The following is a 9,052-nucleotide window of genomic DNA, read 5'->3' as shown; positions in this document are numbered from 1 at the left end:
TCCTGTCGCCTTGCCGCTCAACACAAAGTGATACAACAAACTACAATGTAACTAACCAAACAGTTGCTTCTGCGTTTGGTTCGCGAACCCTGTCGGTGAACTCGAGGAGCCTCCAGACAAGACAAGCGCTCTGCACAACCTGGTTGGCTCAAGCTGAAGTTGCCGAAGCCTGGACGATGTTGATTGGCCGGACTCGCCGCGGCAGAAGCCGCGCCGTCTTGGACCAGGTTCAGATCTCGCGATGAATGTTACGCTGCCTTTGACGACGGGCGGCATGTCCGGGGGCCAGGGGAACACAAGTTGAAGATCTCGATCAAGCGGTCCAAAAGAAAACAAAGGGGGGGGCGGCAAAACGGCTGTTTTGTGCAGTCGAGACTCGAACTCGTTGGCGGGAGGCGTCTTGGAGTCGCGTGGCAGTGGCAGTGGGAGCCACGGAGATGACCCCGGCGCTAACTTATGTTGAACAGTCCTCCCTGCAGTCACCACTGTGCTCAGATATCAGATACTTTCCGTCTTCGTTCTCCCTTCGAAGGAAAAGGGGCAGGTAGTTACGCAGTAAGGTGGTTCAACAAAGATGGGCCGCTGTTGTTCAGGGGCGTTTCAACGAAGCCGCGGGCCAGGCCCGGTCTCGCCCGCATGCAACTTGACTACATGAACGTTGACGCCCGTCTCTGCCGCCGTCTCATTCAGCCGGGGCAAGCTGCTGCAGGTCCTGCATGGCTTAATAAAGTTTGAAGCTTGGGAGATCTGAACTGAACCTGTCGGGGCTCGGTCAGGCGATTTCATGCGCGGACATCATGTCAGCCAGAGAGGAGAAGAAAAAAAATCTCTTCAGCCGAGACCAGTCATCGTGCCGTTTGGCTTGGGCACTGATGCCACGATAGGTAAGGTCCCGATCGGTGTCCTGGCTGAACCCCAAGGCACAATTTCAGCTTTCTACGCCCACCCCACGAGGAGTCGAACCACCAACAACCGAAACTTGTCCTGTGCAGGCATCGGGCGACTCGGCAGGCGGCCAATGGACGGCCTGACGCCCCTGGTCAACGACGACAAGGCCAACAAGCCACAGGCCATGTGCGTGAATGATCGCCGATTTTGATAGCTCATTCTTTTTGGGCACCATCCAAGCGGCCGGCAGCACGAACTCCTGCACGAGCAACCGTTCCTCCGAGTGTCCGCGGGCTGAGACAACAACGGGGGCCGGGGGTCTGGATGTAGAAGAAGGCGCCGGCTTTTTCGGGGGACGAGGCCACGCCGCAATTCCAGTCGTTTTTGGCATGACATGTCGGACGACAGGCTTGAGGCTGAGAGCATTGCCAGGATGTCGAGTCTCTCTTTGTGTGTGCAGTCTCGGAACTCGCTCATGCCGGCTTCAGTGGAGGCTCAAATGACTTGAAAAAAAAAAAGAACCAAAAAAACCCTTCACCGTCAGCACCGAGAATCCTTCTCGCCCACCTGCCAGGGTCCCGGACGGTGATTGGCCGGTTCACCGAAATGGGCAGCTGATTCGTCGACCACACACACTGAGGACGATCAGACTCAGCAACGCCGCCACCAACTCACGACGCACGCTGAAGAGAGAACAAGACACTGTCTGGCGTGCACACGAGCTGCGAAAAGAAACAGGAAATCCCCCGAGTGATCACCGCCCATGGATTTCCCACGTTGGATGGCGTCCGGCGTCTTTTCGTTTGTTTGTCTCCTTCTCCTTCTCCCGTAATCCGAGTCCATGGCAGCGTCTCGATCCCGAAACGCGATATGATGCCGTGGCTGGCGCTAGTGAGGAATGTGCCAAATCCCGGGGAGAGATGATCAACATCACGACAGCAATAAACATCAGCCTGTCCAAGAAGAACAAGATGAGTGGCAGCAGGCAGCTGAGCATCCCCATGCTTATCATCCATCTCACCAAGCGCTAGCGTTAGCGGACGTTATGTTATCTTGTTCTATCGCGAGTCTCCCCGATACGCGGTGCTCGGTAAGCAAGCCAGCAGAAAAACCGGGAAGAGGTTCAACAGGAAAAGTTTAGCGCAATCTGTCTCGTCTGCACAGATCGACAGCTGCACACCCCCCCTTAACTGCCTGTCACAGTCCCGTTCCGTTCCTCCCTGGGCTGGCACGGCTGGGTTTGGGCTGCTGGTGTTGGTGCTGGTGCTGCTGCTGGCTGGGCTGGGAAGAACCAAGCGAACTCCGCCGAGCACATTGTCTCAGATGGGAGCATGATGACATCTTGTTGTCTCAGACTGAAGTGCGAAAGTACCCGGCGACTATCGGGCCAGTCGGAGAACCAACACGAGAAGGTTCTGTCTGCCGCGAAACTCCGAGATGGCGTCGTTGGCACCTTTGCGGGTTTTAATTTTTTTTTTTTTCGTTTCTCGTCGTTGCGTGTCCTCGTGCGGACGCAGACAGGGTGTTCTCATTTTTGCCCCCTCCGAAAAAGCCGAGACGCGCGACCCCCGAGTGTACCGGTCGGTCACTGGGCCGGCCGGCGAAGCTGACCACGCCCGGGCTGAATCAAAGGTGCCCGTTCGCATCAGCACACGGCGGCCGGCGGGTGTGTGGATCGCAAATCTCGGTTTCAGGTGAACCCGTAATCACGAATCTCAGATTCCCATCCTTCTTTTTCCTTTTTTTTCTTTTTTTGTGCTCTCCCCGATCGCGATCGCGAACGAGAGAACAAAAAGGAAAAGCAAGCAGATGCCGGCAGGCTTCGGCAGTGCAGCCGATCCGGGGTGGCTCATCCCCCACAGCGATCTCGACATGGGGAGCGAGCCGGGGACGGACCGAAGAGAGAGCGACAAGGGCAAGGACAAGGTCGAGGTCCTCCCCAAGGGCGAATCGCCAGGCTTGCCGGAGGTCTGTGGAGCAAAGAGACCCTTCATTCTCCGAGATGTCCACAGCTGCTGCACCTTTGCAGACGAAAGGGAAATGGTGAGAGCAACGGTGACATCCAATATGGGTTTTGAGCTGCACATTCTGTTTTCTGGCGTGATTCCTCACTCGCCAGAAGCACACAGCTGATGTTCATTTGGGGATTGGACCGGGGCGAAGGGAACTTCCGCTTAGGAGTCTCCCACTTCTTACCCCAACCACGGGGGAGCCAGTTGGAGCACCACGCCGGGAATAGTGGTGCCACCGCCCACGAGACCACAGAGTGTCATGGCATTCGCCGGACGGGTTTCTTGGATTCTTCAAAAGTCGTACTGGGCTCCCGGCACAACCCCACTTTGTGGCATGGCAAAGGTGCCGAGGGGCGGTGGACGGAGAGGAATTGCGGTGCGAGAGTAACAACCGAGAAGGAGGCAACTCGGTTGCCTTGCCTTGATCAGTTGAGTGTGATGGCGTTGACGAGAGCGACGCTGGGCAACCCTCACAGCGCTCGGCTGAGCATATTTCTGCTGCGACGATAACACAACAGGCATTTCGTCATGTTTGAGACGGGTTGCCTCTTTGCACACAACATGCAATTGACGAAACGTGGTCGGGCGGTGATTTGTTGAGCTTGCAGCAGTGGGCGCTGCAGGTGAATCCGAAAGGAGACAAGCTCAGGCAGCTCCCCACAGGCGATGACACAGGGGGGTACGCGGCAGGCATCATGGATCTCAGAGGGGTTGGTGGTGAGGAATCGGGCATGCGTCGTTGTGCAAGATCTCCATGATCGACTTTTGAAGGGTCCTGTTTTCAATGCTTCAACGGCAGTCAAACTCATCCCTTGCTCCGCCGTGTGGTGATCTCTCTGCCTGGAGTGGACCACAACATCTTGTGACAGAACCTCGAAGCGTGAATAACTGCCGTCTGTCTCACCGGACATCTGGTTGTTTTGGACACAAGACAGCCAGACGAATGTGGGCTTGCCAGTCACGAGCGCCGTACATAGCTTGAGCACATAAACATCTCATCAACACTCCGAAATGGCATCCCGGCGTTTTGCGACATGCCGTGGCATTGGACAATGGCAACGGCACTGGTCTCGATGGCCACCCAACAGCGGCAGGCAGCATGCTGCTCTCCTGCAGTGCTCACGCCGGCGCTGGTTGGCATTGGCGAAAATCGAGGGTCTCATGCGGCCGACGGCGCCAACCTTCCTCCTGCAGCAGCTGCAGCAGGAACTGCACGCCCGAGAGGCAGTCGTAGTAGTTCGTCCCAGCCGTGAAGATTGTGCCATTGACCAGTCCATGGGCGAGGGCGGCCAATGGAAACGGCCGCCCGAGGTCACTGCCCGGTCTGCTTTCGATGCAACTGGAATTGGATTGGGGAGACTGGGGGGGAGGGGGGACGCCGGCGGGGCCAACGAAGGCAAAGGTCGCACTGCAGCCTGCAGCTTCAACAGTCGCCAGCCTCCACTCGATAACAGCAGCGTCGTCGTCGTGCGCGTCCGAGCCTTCCCTATCAGTCTTGTGCCTTGCAACCCGAGAAATGTTGCGCTGCAGGGCAATATGGAAGTCGAACGAGAGAGTGGAACCCCCACGCAGCTATCTGCTGTTTTATCTGCTTTACCCTGACGAGCTCCCGGCAATGCGACGGAGACAAACATGAGACTTTGGATGAATTGTTAATGATGGACAGGTTGACATTTCTGGCGACATCATGGCCGCAGCCGCCCAGTTTCAGCATTTGAGTTTCGGGGCCAGCCCATGCCAGCCGAGAGGGGTCTTCATTGGATGGCCGAGTGGTGGCTTTTGCCATTTCGTGCTTACACGGTGCCTCCTCCCCTGTCCATGTGTCTGTCTCCTATGTATGATCTAGTTTGTTGATCTTGACCCGACCGATGGTCTTGTCCCCCCGACGGAGGCCCGATACGTCGTCCTGAGAGGGCACAAGTAAGGATAGCTCTCACCCTCGATTTCCCCCCATGAATGGCGGTTTAAGAGCTCTTCTTTCCCGGCATTACAAGCGTGGCGTGTATGGCATGTACAGCAAGCAACAAGTAGCGCCGCTAGACCCCAGAATCTTCCTTCTTGATCCCAACTGGGCTGTATCACTCGGTAGACCTGGTTGCTGGGCCTGTTGTGGTCCTCCTGACCCTGATACGGGCCGACCAAAGTGGTGGCAATATAGGGTTTAACTCATCTCCGACGCGATGGCACTGCTGTCGATGACGCCGCCGCCGCTGCCGCTGCCTCGAGCTGGCCTTCTTGACCTTGCTTGCGCAGTTCTTTGACGACGTTCTGGGGGGGTTGTTAGTATGACTTGAGAGAGGAATAAGTGGATGAGACTGCCGGGGGTGCTTGTTGAAATGGCGGGTAAGAATTGGGGAAAGATTAAGTTGACTGCCGTGCGGTGTACACGTACCGCGAGGGCTTCGGGGTTTATTCCTTTCTCAATCATGGAGATACAGATGGAGAGTGTCTGGCGGTCAAGATGGCAGTTCTAGAGCGGGTTGTCAATTGACTCGGCTCCTGTTGTTTCGGTAACAACGCCTACTCACCAGGATCGTGGAAATCTCGTGCAGGATATTGACTGCTTGTTGAGCAGCCGCCTGCTTCTCGGCCCGATCGGTGGGTGGCATCTTAGTTGGGGAGAGGTTGAGTGAAGTGCGATGTTGGAAACGCCTGTGATGCGCGTTGCATGTTTAATTGGTGGGGCTTCGCGCGCCTGGGCATGGGCCTTGCAGCAGAAAAATTAGTTATTGTTATTCCTGCTCTCTCTGGGTGAAGGCGAGGCACGAACGACAGGCCTGCAAAACGCCTGATCGCTGAGCCCGGGCAATGCCTGAGGCCACCATACCTGCACCCCCGGGTGGTGCGCGGCGGGCACGCAGCAGCATCGCGCAGCGAGCAGCAGGCGATGGGCCGACCGGTCTGGGCTGGACCACCAGTTATCCGCACACTTCTCTCGCCTTCTCGACAGACTTGTTGGACAGATGGGACGATAAAATTTCAGATAAAGGTCAGGAGAACAACAGATAGCGATGAAAACCCCACTTCAACTTCAATCCGCCTTGGTTCATTACCTATCTTGGCAATCTACTACTCGTACATAGGACTGGTACGAGTTTGAAGTCATTGATGGAGAGCATGAGCACCTTCATGACTTTGTGAACATCATTTTGGCAGGCAATGGCGATGGGGTGCATGTCAATTGCGCACGCAGCACACCTTCTTGCGAACCTCTGGCCTGCTCGAACACCACCCACGGGGGTGCGACAAGACTGGGGCCACTGGGCGCACGCCGGTGCAATTCTGCCAAGATGGCGTCAAGTAGCCAGACTCCACTCATTCGCTCACAAATGACCAGGGTGGTGCCACGACCAGGCCATGTTATGCTCACGCCGTGCAAGAAAAAATTCTTCTTGCACACACCAAGACAACGACCCCTGCTCTTGGTCTTTGACAAAAGGGGGCTAGCGCAGATTGCAGCCTTTGGCCCTTTGCAAGACCCGCCCCACCACACCTCCCACCCCTGGTCGCGAGTGGAGAGCTACTTTCTCCCTGCGTACCTCAAACAGCGGATTGCGGCGCCCGAGTACCTTGCGGCACCCTCAGGTCATGTACCGCAGCGGCGCCAATGTCTGAGTCCTCGTGGGTCCTTTGTGGTCATGGGCCTCTGCCTCACTCCTCCTTGCCCACACACCCGCAACAGCCAGGGCAGGCGGTGCCAGGATACTTAACCCAGGCTGCCCCAGCTCCCCTCAACCTCATTCCCGCTTTGGCAGCAAGACAGCTTCGTCGTTGATTTCCCACACACTCTCCTTCTCGTCTCCACCACGCTCCTGCCTTGGATTGGCGTCCATTGCTATGAGTCAACAAGCCTTCGTCTTCTTATAGTCACCGTTCTTCCCTTGGAAGCAGCTCGCAGCTCCGGACCCTCTCTCTCCAACACGAAGCAACAACAATCGCGACTCCCCCAAGACGCAATCACCACACGCCGTCGAGCACCAGATACCTCGCACACCTTGCCTGTGGTACCAGCTCGTCGCTTCACTCGACCGCCTGAACACAACGTCGTCCTCGTCCGACAACGTCCATACCACCAACCACAACCATCATCATGTCTTTCGACTGGGAACATCAGTTTTGCCTGGGTTGCGACAAGCAAACCGATGGCGCCACATACTGCTCGGAATCCTGCCGCCTGGCTGATTACGAGAAGACCTCACCATCAACTCCCAGCTCTGCCGCGAGTTCTCCGGCATTGAGCGGTCCTCCGCCCGATTGGACTCTGTCCAGGCCGACAACAACGAGCAACACCAAGTTCTACCTGTCGCCGGCATACGACTTCGGTCTCGCCCAGCCAAGCACCCGCAGGGGCTCGACCCAAAGCCAGACGCTCTCACCTTCAGCATCCCACACCAGCCTCTGCTCGATGCGGAGCAGCTCATCGGCGGGACTCGATGCGGCACAGCTGTCTGAGAAGGCGGCGAGGGAGCTCCGAGCATACGCCCGCTCATTCGAGTCGGTCCGCCTCCAACGCAGGCGCTCGGCCTAGAGACGACAACAGCCTCGGGCTACCGCAACATCCTCCGCGCTTTCCTTCGACACTCTACTCTCAGCAGCGACTATACCACCCCCACACTCAATCGAATCACGCATCCGTTCAGAAACACCACACGACTCAGTCTTCCACCACACCATCTCCTTTGTCTATCGGTCCACGGTCTTGTTGTAACAAAAAAGAATTTGCATACATGGGAGCACAGCATCATAAAAAGTCTCTCGGGTCCAGGGGTTGGGTTGGGTTCTACAATTGTTTTGATATTTTGGTTTACGGGTCCTCGGTCAAGGCGTACTTGGGTTTCTGGGCGAAAGATACCGTGTATTAAGCAGCGATACACTTCGACGGCGGGTTTTGTTCTCTTTTCCTTCGGCTTCTCTGCATACTGGGCGGGTCTCGGGGGGGGAAACCACATGGACATTGGTGTTGGGCAAGGCACGCTCAGATTGTCGGACCTGGTTTTGGCTCAGAACTACGGGAATTGGCGTTGGACACAGCATCTCAAGAGAGCTGTGGGGTGCTCGAGCATCCTCTGGGATTGGGATTGGGAATTGATGATTCTGTCATGATAGGAATTTTGGATGGGAGTTGCACCACAGTCGTGGGCGGGTGTCCCCGTCTCGGGTTCGCCCTGCACATACGGCGGGCAACTCTTCGAGATTGGCAATCATCAAATTTGAAGCATTTTCCAATCCACCAACCGTATCATCCTCACGAGCAGCGTGCCATGTTTCCCCTTCAAGGTCTCCACAGTATGTCTGGGGCGCCCAATGCCTTTGGTAATTCTCCACTACAGCCAGTCACCACTCAGAGAGCTGTCTCTCTGCACATGGCCATCCAGCCATTGCCATCGTGCCAGAGAGGCAGAGCGGAGTTGCAATCCCCGTTCCACAGCTCGACGATTGGACCACCTTGCCAACCATCATTCGACTGCAAGGCACGCTCGCTTGGGTCGACAGAGTTTGACTGCCGCGGCGAGAGTTACAGTCATCTCACAAAAACGACAATTCATCAATTGACTGCTTGTGCTACTCCACTTCCCTCTCCTAGTCGGTCGACTTTCAATTTTTTCCTGTCATCTCGCTTTTCTGGAAATTTCTGGCACGTCAGACAGCTCAGCGCCGCGCGGCGCAACCGACCACTGCCAGCTCCACGCCGCAGCCCATTACTTGGTACGAAGAGCTCCCTCTCTCCAGTCGAGTGATCCGCCGTCCCTCCGCAGTGATCATCGAATGAGAGTGGAAACCCGAATGTTCCATCTTTGGCAATCGAAATCCACCCAGGGGCAAGACCGCTACGCCTGCGCCACGTTACACCTATCTGGCTCAGTCTGGCGAGTTTGGTTCTTGCATCACTTCACGATGACCAACTGAAGGAGCAAAAGCTCCCGAGGGTTAGGTCAACTTTTTGCATCCCAAGATGGAGCGAATTGAGTCGAGGCACAGCCCAATGGATGCTCCCCAGCTTGTTCCATCCCCCATGTCCCGTGGCGAGTCGGGATTTTTCGATCAACACTAAAATCTTTGTCCGGGATAACGACATTGACTCATTCGCACCTCATCTCGAGTGTAATTTGCGACTTGACGCCCGGGCCAGAACAGCACGGTGGAGCCATTTC

General features: G+C 56.2%; 5 protein-coding genes across 5 annotated transcripts; 2 read left to right on the top strand and 3 right to left on the bottom strand.

Moving 5' to 3' along the window:
- Nucleotides 1-2,550: 2,550 nt before the first annotated feature.
- Nucleotides 2,551-3,172, bottom strand: B0H64DRAFT_130179 (uncharacterized protein). The gene has a single exon (XM_062798107.1). It carries the CDS (start codon nt 2,973-2,975, stop codon nt 2,604-2,606), a length of 372 nt encoding a protein of 123 aa, XP_062661220.1. The 5' UTR covers nt 2,976-3,172; the 3' UTR covers nt 2,551-2,603.
- An 847-nt stretch (nt 3,173-4,019) lies between these two features.
- Nucleotides 4,020-4,686, bottom strand: B0H64DRAFT_373025 (uncharacterized protein; the record flags this gene model as incomplete). Its single annotated transcript, XM_062802257.1, has 2 exons — nt 4,020-4,424; nt 4,498-4,686. 2 exons carry the CDS (start codon nt 4,684-4,686, stop codon nt 4,020-4,022), a joined length of 594 nt encoding a protein of 197 aa, XP_062661219.1.
- On the bottom strand, nt 4,498-5,997 carry B0H64DRAFT_431584 (mitotic-spindle organizing gamma-tubulin ring associated-domain-containing protein). Its single transcript, XM_062805979.1, has 3 exons — nt 5,429-5,997; nt 5,293-5,370; nt 4,498-5,227 (listed from the first exon to the last, which is right to left on the bottom strand). Exons 1-3 carry the CDS (start codon nt 5,507-5,509, stop codon nt 4,979-4,981), a joined length of 408 nt encoding a protein of 135 aa, XP_062661218.1. The 5' UTR covers nt 5,510-5,997; the 3' UTR covers nt 4,498-4,978.
- A 193-nt stretch (nt 5,998-6,190) lies between these two features.
- On the top strand, nt 6,191-7,828 carry B0H64DRAFT_423716 (uncharacterized protein; the record flags this gene model as incomplete). The annotated part of the gene is made up of 2 exons (XM_062805618.1): nt 6,191-6,412; nt 7,015-7,828. The coding sequence occupies 2 exons, from the start codon at nt 6,191-6,193 to the stop codon at nt 7,426-7,428; spliced, it is 636 nt and encodes a 211-aa protein (XP_062661217.1). The 3' UTR covers nt 7,429-7,828.
- B0H64DRAFT_130132 (uncharacterized protein) lies at nt 7,714-8,874 on the top strand. Its single transcript, XM_062798106.1, has one exon. It carries the CDS (start codon nt 8,000-8,002, stop codon nt 8,636-8,638), a length of 639 nt encoding a protein of 212 aa, XP_062661216.1. The 5' UTR covers nt 7,714-7,999; the 3' UTR covers nt 8,639-8,874.
- The last annotated feature ends 178 nt before the right edge of the window (nt 8,875-9,052 follow it).

This window comes from Chaetomium fimeti (assembly GCF_033439085.1).
Source record: "Chaetomium fimeti strain CBS 168.71 chromosome Unknown B0H64scaffold_3, whole genome shotgun sequence".
Classification (NCBI taxonomy): domain Eukaryota; kingdom Fungi; phylum Ascomycota; class Sordariomycetes; order Sordariales; family Chaetomiaceae; genus Chaetomium; species Chaetomium fimeti.
The sequence above is the reverse complement of the archived record's forward strand: the minus strand, read 5'-3'. Positions and strand labels throughout refer to the sequence as shown.

Coding starts and splice junctions, on each gene's coding strand:
- B0H64DRAFT_130179 (XM_062798107.1), bottom strand. CDS start 2,975: ATGTGCAGCTCAAAACCCATATTGGATGTCACCGTTGCTCTCACCATT.
- B0H64DRAFT_431584 (XM_062805979.1), bottom strand. CDS start 5,509: ATGCCACCCACCGATCGGGCCGAGAAGCAGGCGGCTGCTCAACAAGCA. Junction 5,371..5,428: donor ACGAGATTTCCACGATCCTG/GTGAGTAGGCGT, acceptor AACCCGCTCTAG/AACTGCCATCTTGACCGCCA. Junction 5,228..5,292: donor TAAACCCCGAAGCCCTCGCG/GTACGTGTACAC, acceptor CATTTCAACAAG/CACCCCCGGCAGTCTCATCC.
- B0H64DRAFT_130132 (XM_062798106.1), top strand. CDS start 8,000: ATGATAGGAATTTTGGATGGGAGTTGCACCACAGTCGTGGGCGGGTGT.